The following is a 15,000-nucleotide window of genomic DNA, read 5'->3' on the forward strand; positions in this document are numbered from 1 at the left end:
GTCTCCTCGGTGACCGCTGAGACGACAACCCTCCCCCATTTCACCATTCCAAGGATGCCAGTGCTACATTCCTGACGCCATAATAACATCCAGCACCTTTCTGGGCTCCCACGGGCCTCCTGACGTGTGCACTGCAGACACCTCCTCTCAGCCTCCCGGGCCTCTCGGACCTCTCCGTGTTCTGGATCCAACTCACAAAGACCGATAACAAGCTTACGGGTTTAATAAAGGGGTTAGAAACGGGGGGGGGGGACTACGCAGGACGGGGGAAGCTCGTGGGAAGCGTGCTACGCTGAACGTGTGTGTTTGTACAGGCCGATTGCTCACGCTCTGCATTCTCCAGAGGACATTTTTGCCAACAGGGATTACACACTGACCGCCATGCATCTGTAACACTACATACACATGATGCACACCTGTGCACACACACACAAACACACACACACACACTGCTCTATATGTGTTAGTGCTATGTGAAAGCAGTATCCAGCGTGGCACACTGAGGGTGTGGTCACTGTGGTCCTGTCACAGGCAGAGGGGCGTAGGTGAGACACCCTCCAGGGTCCGGCTCCTAGCTCCAGAAACACTGCCCATATAGCACGTGCCTGACCACACGACTAGCCTTGACACGTTCACACGTACACATGCACACATATAGACACATGCTAGCGTAGGAGCCCACACACAGACGTACACACGCATTCTTAACATTCACGCACAGGGAAGTGTACACGCAAGTCGTCTACAGTTCCTGGACACACGCCACACATGCACTTCAACAAACTCGTTAAACCCAAGCACTTCTCTCCTGTGGTTTCAGGCCCAGAAACACCATCCCATGGGTCTCGTGCCAGTCTCTAACCAACCTGGAGACTCACCATCAAGCTTCAGAGAGCTTGTGAACTGTGCCAACGGTAAAATGTGAACTGGTTTAACAGCCCAGAGGAGACGAAGAGATAGAAGGTGCAGGAGCATCAGAACAATGAATCATGAGTTATTCCATCACAGCAGTGGAAGGAGGGAGAGAGAGAAGAGAGAAGAGAGAGAGAGAGAGAGAGAGAGAGAGAGAGAGAGAGAGAGAGAGAGAGAGAGAGAGAGGCAAGCAGCTATTACTTCTTCAGCACTGTTCAGGATGCAGCCTTCAGCCTTTCCATCGACCCCAACCCCCCCCCCCCCCCCCCCCCCCCCCATCCCCTCCACCCCCACCGATGCCTTCCTCCGTGTCTGGGTTGAGGCACAGGGATTACTTTCTAATGCCCAAGCTAAACAGGGCTTAGGACTGTGGCGACAGTGGCTGGTGACTGGGCTTAGATGGGCGCTGGCCAAATGCCCCAGGAAGGAGAAGAGAAATACACACCAGCACAGTTCCAGGGAAGCCCAAGTCCCCAGGAACTCCATCCCTCTTTCACAGACTCAGTGCTCAGTGTGTTCACAGTGTATAGCAGATGATGTTTGTTTTGGTGTTTTAGTGCCAAAGCTGAACTCTATCAACTAGCAAAATAGTAAAAAAATGCTTTCATGCTTTCTGAAACTAAGGTTTATTATGTTTCAACAGAAGACAAGTATCCATCCATCCGTCACAAATGAGTCAGCGTGTTTCATTAGGGAGTTAACTGACGTTGGCCGATTTCAATGAAAACCACACCACACGGTTTTAGAAGGTGGTGCACCTCGCCCTCGTGTCTTTCCATGGTATTACCTTCCTTTCCATGGCAGGACGAGCTCAGGGTTGATCCTCCTGATGAAGTACTCTCCTCCGGGTCTGCCGCTGTGCAGGTTGAGCGGGGGCCCATCGTCGGGCTCCTGCTCCTCTGCTGGACCTTCTGGTCGTGGTCTGTCCATGCCCAGGTAAGGAGGCAGCAAGTTGATGAACACCTGTGAAATGTGAGGAGATATCAGTTTGTGACGCCCTACCACTGTTCCTTAAAGAAGCTTAATCAGGAGAACGAGGCTCTGTGTTCTGACCACCCGCATCCAGCCAGGCATGTAGTGAGTGCTGGAGGTTCTGTGGTGGAGGTTCAACACCACGACACTCAGGATGACCGAGAACGTCACCAGGATCATGGTGAACATCACGTAGTTGACGATAATGGGAATCGCCAGAGAGGTTTCTGGGACTCTGTCTGCTAGCAGCAGCATGAAGACGGTGAGAGCGATGAGGACGGAGATGGACAGAGTCATTTTCTCTCCTAAAAGGAAGAAGAAGGTCAGCTGAAAAACCAAACCATATCAGACACCTGCATATGAACGTTTTGTCCTTTTACAAGCAACCTGGTAAATGTATTGAGCATGTGCTCAGAGTCAACCAAAGAGTGAATAAAATGTGACACTAGAATAGAATCGACTCACATTATAATAGAATCATCTCAAGATATGATAGAATATTCTCACATTATAATAGAATCATCTCACATTATGTTAGAATATTCTCGCATTATAATGGATTCATCTCACATTATGTTAGAATATTCTCACATTATAATAGAATTGTCTCACATTATGATAGAATAGTCTCACATTAGAATAGAACCGTCTCACAAACTATTAAAAGACAAGGCCATAATAGTCAGAATCCACCATAGTGGCCAATACCATTAACTTTAGGTGTGAGTTTGTAACCACACAGTGATAACCCACCCGCTCCTGGGGGCAAATAGAAGACAAATATGGCCAGAACACTGGTGAGGATGCAGGGAACGATGATGTTGATGATGTAGAAGAGCGGCTTCCTCTCGATGATCAGGTAGAAGGTGATATCCTCGTACAGGTCGTCCTGGACATTCTTCCTGGAGGGTTTATGACAAATCTGCCACTCGCCATTCTCTGAGGAGCAACAAGACGTTCTCAGTTCTCACCGTCTTCCTAGCGTCAATCTTTTACAAACACTGTCTGCATCATCACTGAGAGTAGATCTACCTCTCTGTGAGTTTTGTAATGCGGAAAATAGTAACGCTACAGATGGTGGAAGGAGACTGACCAGTAAAGGCGTTTTTGTCGATGACTATCTCACGAAGGTCGTTCCCATCCTCATCCAGACCGTACTGTAAGTCCACCTCTGAGGCGTCGTATGTGTACGAGCGGAACACCATGGTGCAGTTCTGCCAGTCAAACGGGAAGTAGGCCACCTAGAAGTCATCGGAAGCGTCTCTTGTCCGTAATGGTTAGCTCACGAATAGCACAATAAACCTCAGCGCCATGATGTACTGACTGCCAGGACCTTATAAAATCCCCGAACAACACAGTCAACATTATAAAATTATCGCAATTTATGACATTATGACTGTAGCAGGTTACTGTTGGTGTTGATAACGTAAGGTGTACCTCAATGGAGCAGGAACTACGATATATTGCTGGAGGCAGCCAGGAAACGGTGCCGTCATTTTTAACCAGTACATTCACGTACAGAGCGACGTCGAACTGCCCGTCGTTACTGCAAAACGGTCAAAGGCTCTCTTAAGTTACATTGCTCCTAACATATTCTCATCTAACACAGTGTTGCCATGTTCTCCAACACCGGAGGATTTGTGAACCCTTAAACGAACGTCTAAATGTAAACACTCCCGTCATTCCCGCAAACTCACTGGACATGTGTCATAATTACACAGGTGTGTGTGGTACCACCTATTACAACTTCAACTTATACGCTTAATATGAAAGTATGAAAGTGACTGTGCGGTGTAGTGGGGACACCACTCACTTGTTGATTAGGTATATGTCTGGACGCCAGACTTTGTTAGGTGGAACTCGGATGACGTCGATGTTCTCGTAGTCTGATGGGTCCCAGGACAACCTGTAGTCGGACCACGCCTGAAGAGTGCGGTGGAGGTGCGAGAAGATCCAGAAGAGCAAATGTGGAGAAAAGCATGATGGGACTGAAACGTCAGTGTGAGTCTGGTGTGTGTGTGTGTGTGTGCAACCAACATTTTTGTTCAGTTTTGCAAAGCTAAGACGCAGTGTGACATGTGAAAACCACTCGCATTGTTAGACACCCTTCTCCTGTGTCCACGCTCTCCAGACAGTTTGTGGGTGCACTTGTCTTTGAGCTGTAGTAACCGCCCGGGAACCATCTGTTGACTCTAATGGCTATTTTTCAGCCATTTACCAACATTTATGCAGACTCTGACCCCAGGACCCCTGCTCATCAGGTTTAACTGGGCTGCTGGACAGTCACTGAGCAGGTAGGAGCGTTGTGCGCGTTTTTATGACCACCAGAGTTGCTGGAGAACTTATGTACGTCAGTGCTGCCACTGACCAGGTCAGTGTCCAGCCGACAGAAGCAGAGGTGGGACACGGCCAGATGCAGCTGTGCACGGACCCAGATGGGCTGCAGACGGCACACTTACAATACGTGTGTCTTCATGAACACCCCATAGTGTCGTATTCATAGCGGAGAGGAGCACAGGAATATGGTGTCTAGCACTTGTTTTAGTGAACTGTAGGGATATGATGAAGAAGCAGAGAGGAAGAGACTCAGCGTACAACAGAAATGCAATAACATGCACTTATGAACGCGCCATGACAGGTGAGTTCAGGCAGGGCTCTCAAGTTGAGAATTCATTTCAGAGTGTGATCTTGTCAGGGTAAGATTTGAACCTGGAGTTGGTGGCGAGGGTAAGTTGTCGAGCGGGGGTGGGGTGGGGGGGGGTGGCAAATGTAAGTTGTTGGGGGGGGGGGTGAGAACATTGGAATATCACGAATGTGAATCAGTGGAAGAAGATGGGAGGGGGGGGGGGGTTGTGTCTCTCACCATGTTCATGAATACGTTGGTTGTCATCTCTCCATTCTTCTCATTCTGCAGGAGAAGCCATGTGCTGATATTAGCATACTGCTAAATCTCTGCTCTGTGTGTGTGTGTGTGTGTGTGTGTGTGTGTGTGTGTGTCTTATGGTGGAGCATTCAGTCTCGTCAGATCAAAGCTAATGGCCCATGCAATGGCTGACGCTTCAGTGTAGCTCTGAGCTGCAGAACGCTATCACAGCCAGCCGTGGTAAATGATGGGGAAAAGCTAGTGACTGCACCGCTGGGCTCTAGACAGCCCTGCCCAGCAGGGGGCGCTATGCAGGCAGCTGGACTCCTTCTGCTTGCTGTTAATATTACTGAGTCCAGACCCACTGAGAAAAGAAATGTGTAAATGTGTAAATGTGTGTGCGTATGTGAATGAAAGCACAATATATGAATGAAGGGGATCTGTGAATGATAAACTATTCTATGGTGATGTGTGTGTGTGTGTGTGTGTGTGTGTGTGTGTCCTACCAGGCCGATCAGTTGCACTAGGGTCATCCCCACTCTGACCATCACCGTCTCATTCCAGGTCCGAGCGGGCCGCACCTTCAGGTTGTAGTTTTCAAACAGGTCCTGTAGAAGTCTCTGCTCAGCCTCAGAGCCTCCTGTAAACATGCATGCTCACACACACACACACACACACACACACACACACACACACACACACACACACACACACACACACACACATTCAACAACAGGAGGATCAGCAGGTTTCCCAACCACTGGAGCAGGTGACCCAACCACTGGAGAAGGTAACCCAACCACTGGAGCAGGTAACCCAACCACTAGAGCAGGTAACCCAACCACTGGAGAAGGTAACCCAACCACTGGAGCAGGTAACCCAACAACTGGAGTAGGTGACCCAACCACTGGAGAAGGAAACCCAACCACTGGAGCAGGTAACCCAACCAATGGAGTAGGTAACCCAATCACTGGAGCAGGTAACCCAACCACTGGAGTAGGTAACCCAACCACTGGAGCAGGTAACCCAACCACTGGAGCAGGTGACCCAACCACTGGAGAAGGTAACCCAACCACTGGAGCAGGTAACCCAACCACTGGAGAAGGTAACCCAACCATTGGAGCAGGTAACCCAACCACTGGAGCAGGTAACCCAACCACTGGAGAAGGTAACCCAACCACTGGAGCAGGTAACCCAACAACTGGAGTAGGTAACCCAACCACTGGAGTAGGTAACCCAACCACTGGAGCAGGTAACCCAACCACTAGAGCAGGTAACCCAACCACTGGAGCAGGTGACCCAACCATGGGAGCGGGTGACCCAACCACTGGAGAAGGAAACCCAACCACTGGAGCAGGTAACCCAACAACTGGAGTAGGTAACCCAACCACTGGAGTAGGTAACCCAATCACTGGAGCAGGTAACCCAACCACTGGAGTAGGTAACCCAACCACTGGAGCAGGTGACCCAACCACTGGAGAAGGTAACCCAACCACTGGAGCAGGTAACCCAACCACTAGAGCAGGTAACCCAACCACTGGAGCAGGTAACCCAACAACTGGAGTAGGTAACCCAACCACTGGAGTAGGTAACCCAACCACTGGAGAAGGTAACCCAACCACTGGAGCAGGTAACCCAACCACGGGAGCGGGTGACCCAACCACTGGAGCAGGTGACCCAACCATGGGAGCGGGTGACCCAACCACTGGAGAAGGAAACCCAACCACTGGAGCAGGTAACCCAACCACTGGAGTAGGTAACCCAACCACTGGAGCAGGTAACCCAACCACTGGAGCAGGTGACCCAACCACTGGAGAAGGTAACCCAACCACTGGAGCAGGTAACCCAACTACTAGAGCAGGTAACCCAACCACTGGAGCAGGTAACCCAACCACTGGAGCAGGTAACCCAACAACTGGAGTAGGTAACCCAACCACTGGAGTAGGTAACCCAACCACTGGAGAAGGTAACCCAACCACTGGAGCAGGTAACCCAACCACGGGAGCGGGTGACCCAACCACTGGAGAAGGTAACCCAACCACTGGAGCAGGTAACCCAACCACTGGAGCAGGTAACCCAACAACTGGAGTAGGTAACCCAACCACTGGAGTAGGTAACCCAATCACTGGAGCAGGTAACCCAACCACTTGAGTAGGTAACCCAACCACTGGAGCAGGTAACCCAACCACTGGAGTAGGTGACCCAACCACTGGATCAGGTAACCCAACCACTGGAGTAGGTGACCCAACCACTGGAGCAGGTAACCCAACCACTGGAGTAGGTGACCCAACCACTGGAGCAGGTGACCCAACCACTGGAGCAGGTAACCCAACCACTGGAGTAGGTGACCCAACCACTGGAGCAGGTGACCCAACCACTGGAGCAGGTAACCCAACCACTGGAGCAGGTAACCCAACCACTGGAGTAGGTGACCCAACCACTGGAGCAGGTGACCCAACCACGGGAGCGGGTGACCCAACCACTGGAGCAGGTGACCCAACCACGGGAGCGGGTGACCCAACCACTGGAGCAGGGAACCAAACCAGCCTGGACGAATCGCACGGGCCACAAGTGCCCAGAATCAGCATGTGCTATGTGGTGATTAGTAGTGTGTAGGGTGTTGTAGAATACTACACCTAATACTTTGTTTTAGGTGTAATACTGCAAAATTAGGGTAGAAACGCCGTTCTGATTGGTGTTTGGGGATGGATGGGAGGAGGAGGTGTGTGTTCTACTGTGTGTCTTTAGTGTATATGATCTTACTGGCATTTGTATTGTCATTTGTATGTAGAATAGAATGACACACAATAACCCAAAGAACTGTGAAAATCACATTTTGCATCTCATCATAAAATACATTATCATTTCATATATGATAAATATCCCCCCCCCCCCCCCCCCCCCACACACACACACACATACACACACACATTAAACCTAGGGGTTTCTCAGAATCTTAAACCATCCTGCATCACTACAATGACACAAAGGCGTCAGTACAATCTACTGTCCACTTCAGCTGTGTGTGCCCGTGTGTTTACACTCAAGGTTTCAAGGCGAGAACTGTTATAGCACCATCTCCAGGGTTCCCCTTGGGAAGGCTGCAGTGTGAACTATCCTGTCTCTGTTTGTGCTATGAACTTCATGAGCTGGCGAGTGAGAGTACTCCATGGTCACCGTTATCTTAATCATTAGGGGATTAGACGTGGATTTGGAATATTACACAAGATGGCACAAAGCAACAATTTTGATTCACATTCCTCATACATATAGACATATTGCAACTAATCAGTGTTATGAAATAAACTTACACATGGCACTTTCAGTAAACACACACACACACACACACACACACACACACACACACACACACACACACACACACACACACACACACACACACACACCCATCTGCCTTACCTGTAAGAGCAGGGACACAGCAGCACCACAGAACCCAGAGCAGAGCCCTGACCCTCTGCTCCATGGTCCCTTCTGGCTCCTCCCACACACTCTACCTGTCCCCAGGTGCAGGAACGCGTGGCGTCACACACTCTCGTACGCGCAGTCATTCACCAATTCTCTCTCCTGCTTCTCCTTCTCATGAGATTGGATGGGAAGGTTCCTCTGGCCTACAGAAGCCCCATCCAATGCTACGTTTGCTTGGCCACACCAACCGCTCTCTGCTTCTCAGTGTTACTGTGTGTGTGTGTGTGTGCCTGTGAAATAGCCCATTGTGATTGGCTGATGACGGGTGGGGGGGGGGGGGGATTATTGGAGGGGGGGGAATAGTTACACACACTTTGAGGCAGCTGTGACAAAGGCACCTGTTGATGAAGGCTGTGTGCTTCTGTGTGTTTGTGTGTGTGTGTGTATGTGTGTGTAGGTGCATGAGCATGTGTGTGCGTGTGTGTGTGTATGTGTGTGGCTGTGGGTCCTAGAATGAGAGAGGGAATATATGACAATGGGGATATTTTGGCGGTGAGAACAAAGTAGAGAGGAGAGCATGAACATTCCCCCCAGGGAGTGAGAGAGGACACACACACACACACACACACACACACACACACACACACACACACACACACACACACACACTCTTACACAGACACAGAGTTACACATAGATACACGCACATGGGGCGTAGGCGCCCGACACGTCTTTCAAGCGCAGCCTTTCAACATGCCACACTCTCTTTCATTCTCCTTCGTACATTCCCTCTCTCTCTGTCACCCTCTGCCTGTCTGTCTCTCTTCCTGTCTCTCTCTCCCCCTCTCTGCTGCGGTCAGCCTGTTCTCTGTGTCCTCCAGAGGCATGGCAGACATTCACCACAGCCGCCCAGTCACACCAGTAGAAAGAATTAAACGCACACAGAAACAGACACTGCAACGCTGGAAACCATTTCTTGTAACTGGAACTCAAAAACCTTTAGCAGAAGATTATCAGTGCAGCCCTTTGATAAAACACGGAAAATGGCTATTAAGAAAACCATTTGCCATCTCACTCCAGAGTCTCCATTCTCACTCCATAACCTGTAACCTTTGACCTCCTATGCCCTATGGGACTTGGCCAGTCTATGGGAACACCAACACGCCACAAATAACCACACTCAGCCTCCGTAGTGCAGGTCCAAACCAGCCGTGATTCTGCCACAAGGCTGCCTACAAACTCATGTAGGAAAAGAGTAGAGTGAGAGTGAGAGAAAAAGATAGAGAGAGATGAAGAGAGATGAAGGGTTGGCTGGATGTGGTGTGAGGGAGAGACCGGTGAGAGAGAGAGAGAGAGAGAGAGAAAGACAGTGCTGAGGAGAAATGGAGGGTTGGCTAGATGTGGTGTGAGGGAGAGACCGGCGAGAGAGAGAGAGAGAGAGAGAGAGAAAGACAGTGCTGAGGAGAAATGGAGGGTTGGCTAGATGTGGTGTGAGGGAGAGACCGGCGAGAGAGAGAGAGAGAGAGAGAAAGACAGTGCTGAGGAGAAATGGAGGGTTGGCTAGATGTGGTGTGAGGGAGAGACCGGCGAGAGAGAGAGACAGTGCTGAGGAGAGATGGAGGGTTCGTTAGATGTGGTGTGAGAGAGAGACCGGCGAGAGAGACAGCGCTGAGGAGAGCTGGAGGGTTCGTTAGATGTGGTGTGAGGGAGAGACCGGCGAGAGAGAGAGAGAGAGAGAGCGAAAGAGACAGCACTGAGGAGAGCTGGAGGGTTGGCTAGATGTAGTGTGAGAGAGAGACCGGCGAGAGAGACAGCGCTGAGGAGAGCTGCATGCCGCATGCCTCAGCACCTTTGCACCTAGCAAAGCTGTCCACACCTCCCACTGAACTCAGCAGTGGTCCAATAAGGGTTGAGCTAATGGCTCAGATGTGAAACAGCTTGAAATAAGGTGGCTAAAAACAGGGCAAAGCACGCTTTGCATGTTATATACGAGTGACCCTGTATATACGAGTGACCCCAGATATACGAGTGACCCGTTTCCACAGCAGAGCCAAACACAGTGCAGGAGGAGATTAACAGGGCCGCCTCACACGGAACACGGATCTGACCAGAACTGTTTGGCTAAGATTGTAAACATGACAGTATAGTACACAATCCGAAACATGAACATCCTCTTCTATAGCAGACTAAAGGTAACATAAATGTCCTCTTCTATAGCAGACTAAATCTAACATGTAGAGATACTGCAGGCATGATGGCTGACTGGTGTCTTGTAGTTCACCAGATAGAGCAGTAGGAACAAGGTAGTAAAAACACCAATACCACAGTCATGGGTCTGACTGTAAGGAACACAGTCATGGGTCTGACTGTAAGGAACACCTCCGCAGTCATGGGTCTGACTGTAAAAACACAGCCACAGTCATGGGTCTGACTGTAAGGAACACAGCCCCAGTCATGGGTCTGACTGTAAGAAACACAGCCGCAGTCATGGGTCTGACTGTAAGAAACACAGCCCCAGTCATGGGTCTGACTGTAAGGAACACAGCCCCAGTCATGGGTCTGACTGTAAGAAACACAGCCACAGTCATGGGCCTGACTGTAAGGAACACAGCCCCAGTCATGGGTCTGACTGTAAGGAACACAGCCCCAGTCATGGGTCTGACTGTAAGAAACACAGCCACAGTCATGGGCCTGACTGTAAGGAACACAGCCTCAGTCATGGGTCTGACTGTAAGGAACACAACCCCAGTCATGGGTCTGACTGTAAGAAACACAGCCACAGTCATGGGTCTGACTGTAAGAAACACAGCCGCAGTCATGGGTCTGACTGTAAGAAACACAGCCGCAGTCATGGGTCTGACTGTAAGAAACACAACCACAGTCATGGGTCTGACTGTAAGGAACACAGCCTCAGTTATGGGTCTGACTGTAAGGAACACAACCCCAGTCATGGGTCTGACTGTAAGAAACACAGCCACAGTCATGGGTCTGACTGTAAGGAACACAGCCACAGTCATGGGCCTGACTGTAAGGAACACAGCCTCAGTCATGGGTCTGACTGTAAGGAACACAACCCCAGTCATGGGTCTGACTGTAAGAAACACAGCCACAGTCATGGGTCTGACTGTAAGAAACACAGCCGCAGTCATGGGTCTGACTGTAAGGAACACAGCCCCAGTCATGGGTCTGACTGTAAGAAACACAGCCGCAGTCATGGATCTGACTGTAAGAAACACAGCCGCAGTCATGGGTCTGACTGTAAGGAACACAGCCACAGTCATGGGTCTGACTGTAAGGAACACAGCCACAGTCATGGGTCTAACTGTAAGGAACACAGCCACAGTCATGGGTCTAACTGTAAGCAACACAGCCACAGTCATGGGTCTGACTGTAAGCAACACAGCCACAGTCATGGGTCTGACTGTAAGGAACACAGCCACATTCATGGGTCTGACTGTAAGAAACACAGCCGCAGTCATGGGTCTGACTGTAAGGAACACAACCCCAGTCATGGGTCTGACTGTAAGAAACACAGCCGCAGTCATGGGTCTGACTGTAAGGAACACAACCACAGTCATGGGTCTGACTGTAAGAAACACAGCCACAGTCATGGGTCTGACTGTAAGGAACACAACCCCAGTCATGGGTCTGACTGTAAGGAACACAGCCACAGTCATGGGTCTGACTGTAAGGAACACAACCACAGTCATGGGTCTGACTGTAAGAAACACAGCCACAGTCATGGGTCTGACTGTAAGGAACACAGCTCCAGTCATGGGTCTGACTGTAAGGAACACAGCCGCAGTCATGGGTCTGACTGTAAGGAACACAGCCACAGTCATGGGTCTGACTGTAAGGAACACAGCCCCAGTCATGGGTCTGACTGTAAGGAACACAGCCCCAGTCATGGGTCTGACTGTAAGAAACACAGCCGGAGTCATGGGTCTGACTGTAAGAAACACAGCCACAGTCATGGGTCTGACTGTAAGGAACACAGCCACAGTCATGGGTCTGACTGTAAGGAACACAGCCACAGTCATGGGTCTAACTGTAAGGAACACAGCCACAGTCATGGGTCTAACTGTAAGCAACACAGCCACAGTCATGGGTCTGACTGTAAGCAACACAGCCACAGTCATGGGTCTGACTGTATGGAACACATTAATAGCTTAAGTGGCAAATGTGCTTTTGGCAAATGTGTGTGTATAAATGTAATAATTACCTAAAGCTAACTGGAGGTATCATGAGTTTTCACACAATGTTTAATGGAACCAAAACACTCAACACAGACGCCTCCTTTAATCCTCTTCGGCTGTAGGTGCTGACCCAGCTGTCATGACATGTGATTTTGCTGTGGAACAGAGGAGGGCTTGTCTGATTACTCATGACATTGCTTTGGGAAAAGGAAAAAGGACAGTGCATTCTGCTGTGTTTCAGTCATCAGATTATCTGATATCAGCGGGTGTCTTCTATTAAAAACACAGTGCCCTGAACACAGGTCCACTACCACAGCATATCAGTGGGTTTAAGTAACTGCCACCTGGTCAGTGTTTAAAGTCACTGTTACACAGATCAACTGTGACTACGCATTACAGAACTGACAGCTCAAAACAGTAACATAAGCATTTTTATTTTACACTGCATGAAGGTTTAAACAAGATAATGAATATATGTTTACAAATTGCATGTCACAATGGGGACTACTTATATTAAAAGAAATCATACTGTGTTACATTTTCCAGTTTGCTACAACTGCACATTGTGGAATATGGTGATGGTGTTTAACTTCCAGTTAAGATGGAACTCCAGTGAAGCTGGTGTTTACCTCACACTAGATACGCTGGTGTTTGACCTCACACTGAATACGCTGGTGTTTGACCTCACACTGAATACGCTGGTGTTTGACCTTACACTGAATTTGCTGGTGTTTTACCTCACTGAGTGAGCTAGTGTTTGACCTCACTCTGAGTAAGCTGGTGTTTTACCTCACTGAGTGAGCTAGTGTTTGACCTCACTCTGAGTAAGCTGGTGTGTAACTTCACTTCCTTGTTTAAAAAAAAAATCAGAGAAAGTATGTAATATACAAATAAGTCCTTTCCTGCCTGAAGCCATATTGGTTTTGTCTGTGTATGGTGTACGTAAATCAGATGACGTGAGCACCACACTCATATACCAGCCTAATCCCACTACTGCATGAACCAGCAAACATGCACACACACAAACATACACACATACACACACACAGACAAGACAAACACCGTAGGAATCTTAGCGTGATGGTCCTGTACAAAAAATGTGGAGTAGGAATCTATGTATGAAAGACCTGTTTAAGTGTTTGTTATGACACTGTTGTTGGTTGAGATGTCCCTCATTCTAGTATTATACCCCTAAATGTGTGAGGAAGTATTTTTCTAGCCATACTGTTTGACACCTGTGCAAGGACTAACGGTAAACTTTTAATGACCAATTTTACCTAACAATTTTAAGGTCATTTTATTCTCTAAACTTTGATAAAGAATTTTAAAGGCATCTCAAGCACAATATAAATTGTTCAGAAACTGCAACTCAATATCACTCTTTATATATCACTCTTTAAATATATATAAATTAAAGGGGTAGTTAAACTGGTTGTAAACCTGTGAATAAAAGGTTAGTGTGGCCATTTAGCAAAACTTCATGCTAACTTGTTGTGCATGTACATGCATGCAGCATGTAGTGTAGGTCAGCGGTGTAACCGGATGGTGCACTGATCCTCAGTGTATTTAATGAGAATTTCATTGCTGGTTCATATAGCAGGAGGATTGGGGTGGTATATGAGAATCATCTGCAGACATATACAGCAGGTAAAGGTAAAGTATATCACATTCAGATGCTCTGTTGAGTAGATTTTACAGAGTCTGTGCACTGTATTCCTTTTCTTACACGGTATATTTAATGAACACATTAAATTCACGGTCTTTACACTTTTATAAAAAAAAAAACCCAAAAACTGTTACAACACCTTTAACAGAGCACCTCACACTGATTGACAGAATCCATTTTGCACTCTTTCTCTACAGTAAGCAACAGATGAGCATGAATAAATGAGGTTCGGTGTCCAGCAGTGTTTTACCCACTGCCCAGGTGAGCTCTGGAGCTCAATGGATCTAAGGTCTGGGGGATGAGGTCCAGGATCAGGGGTCCATGAAGGGGTTGGAAGGCACCGTGTTGAAACTGGCATCGGCGAAAATCCCGAGCGTGCCGATAGTAGTGAAGATGACGAAGGTCCAGAAGAAGAGGCGATCGACCACTATGGCGACGAACTGCCAGTCTTCTTTTAACTGGGGGAGGACAGGAGGAATGGAGAGAAATAAACGAATGAACTGAGGTCAAAGGGAGACTGAAGAAAAGCATCAATACAACTCAAACTGACACAAGTTAGACAAGTAACAGACAGACTGAAGAATGGCCCAAAAGACCCGAAGAGGGACGTGTACTGTTTTAGGACAGACATGCTGGTTTTGTCGACGATGACGGTGATTATACTGCTAGGAAATGCTGCAGTCATTTTGCCGACACTCCTAACTGTTCTGTTCAGGAGATGCTGCATCCTGGTGTCAAATTTGTGACTCAAACAAAGACCCAGAAGTGATGAGTCATGAATCTGCTGTATGTGCAGAACGGTCGTCTCCCCTACACTTCATCATGGAGCAACGTTAATGTCATCGTATTTTCATAATAAATTACCATGTTTGAAATGCACAGATGTTGGCACGCCGGCACACCTGAACTCCATGAACCGTACAAGCGGACCGACAGATACGAAGGTGACTGCCAACAACTGTGGC

General features: G+C 48.6%; 2 protein-coding genes across 3 annotated transcripts in view; both read right to left on the bottom strand.

Moving 5' to 3' along the window:
- Nucleotides 1-8,418, bottom strand: part of chrnb1l (cholinergic receptor, nicotinic, beta 1 (muscle) like) — a 12,344-nt gene extending 3,926 nt beyond the window's left edge. Inside the window, exons 1-9 of one of the 2 annotated variants that reach the window (XM_076987482.1) lie at nt 8,168-8,418; nt 5,254-5,387; nt 4,748-4,792; nt 3,698-3,807; nt 3,322-3,430; nt 2,978-3,098; nt 2,638-2,823; nt 1,966-2,189; nt 1,700-1,875 (exon numbers count right to left, since the gene is read on the bottom strand). In XM_076987482.1, coding sequence (XP_076843597.1) covers nt 1,700-1,875; nt 1,966-2,189; nt 2,638-2,823; nt 2,978-3,098; nt 3,322-3,430; nt 3,698-3,807; nt 4,748-4,792; nt 5,254-5,387; nt 8,168-8,231 — 1,169 coding nt within the window. In that variant the 5' untranslated portion in view covers nt 8,232-8,418. Of the gene's footprint in view, nt 1-1,699; nt 1,876-1,965; nt 2,190-2,637; nt 2,824-2,977; nt 3,126-3,321; nt 3,431-3,697; nt 3,808-4,747; nt 4,793-5,253; nt 5,388-8,167 lie in introns of both variants that reach the window. The other variant, XM_076987481.1, reaches the window with a different exon arrangement.
- A 4,364-nt stretch (nt 8,419-12,782) lies between these two features.
- chrnb1 (cholinergic receptor, nicotinic, beta 1 (muscle)) overlaps nt 12,783-15,000 on the bottom strand; it is an 18,332-nt gene continuing 16,114 nt past the window's right edge. Inside the window, exon 11 of the mRNA XM_076987432.1 lies at nt 12,783-14,493. Coding sequence (XP_076843547.1) covers nt 14,347-14,493 — 147 coding nt within the window. The 3' untranslated portion in view covers nt 12,783-14,346. The remainder of the gene's footprint in view (nt 14,494-15,000) is intronic.

The sequence above is a fragment of the Brachyhypopomus gauderio genome, unplaced genomic scaffold (genome assembly GCF_052324685.1).
Source record: "Brachyhypopomus gauderio isolate BG-103 unplaced genomic scaffold, BGAUD_0.2 sc52, whole genome shotgun sequence".
NCBI lineage: Eukaryota > Metazoa > Chordata > Actinopteri > Gymnotiformes > Hypopomidae > Brachyhypopomus > Brachyhypopomus gauderio.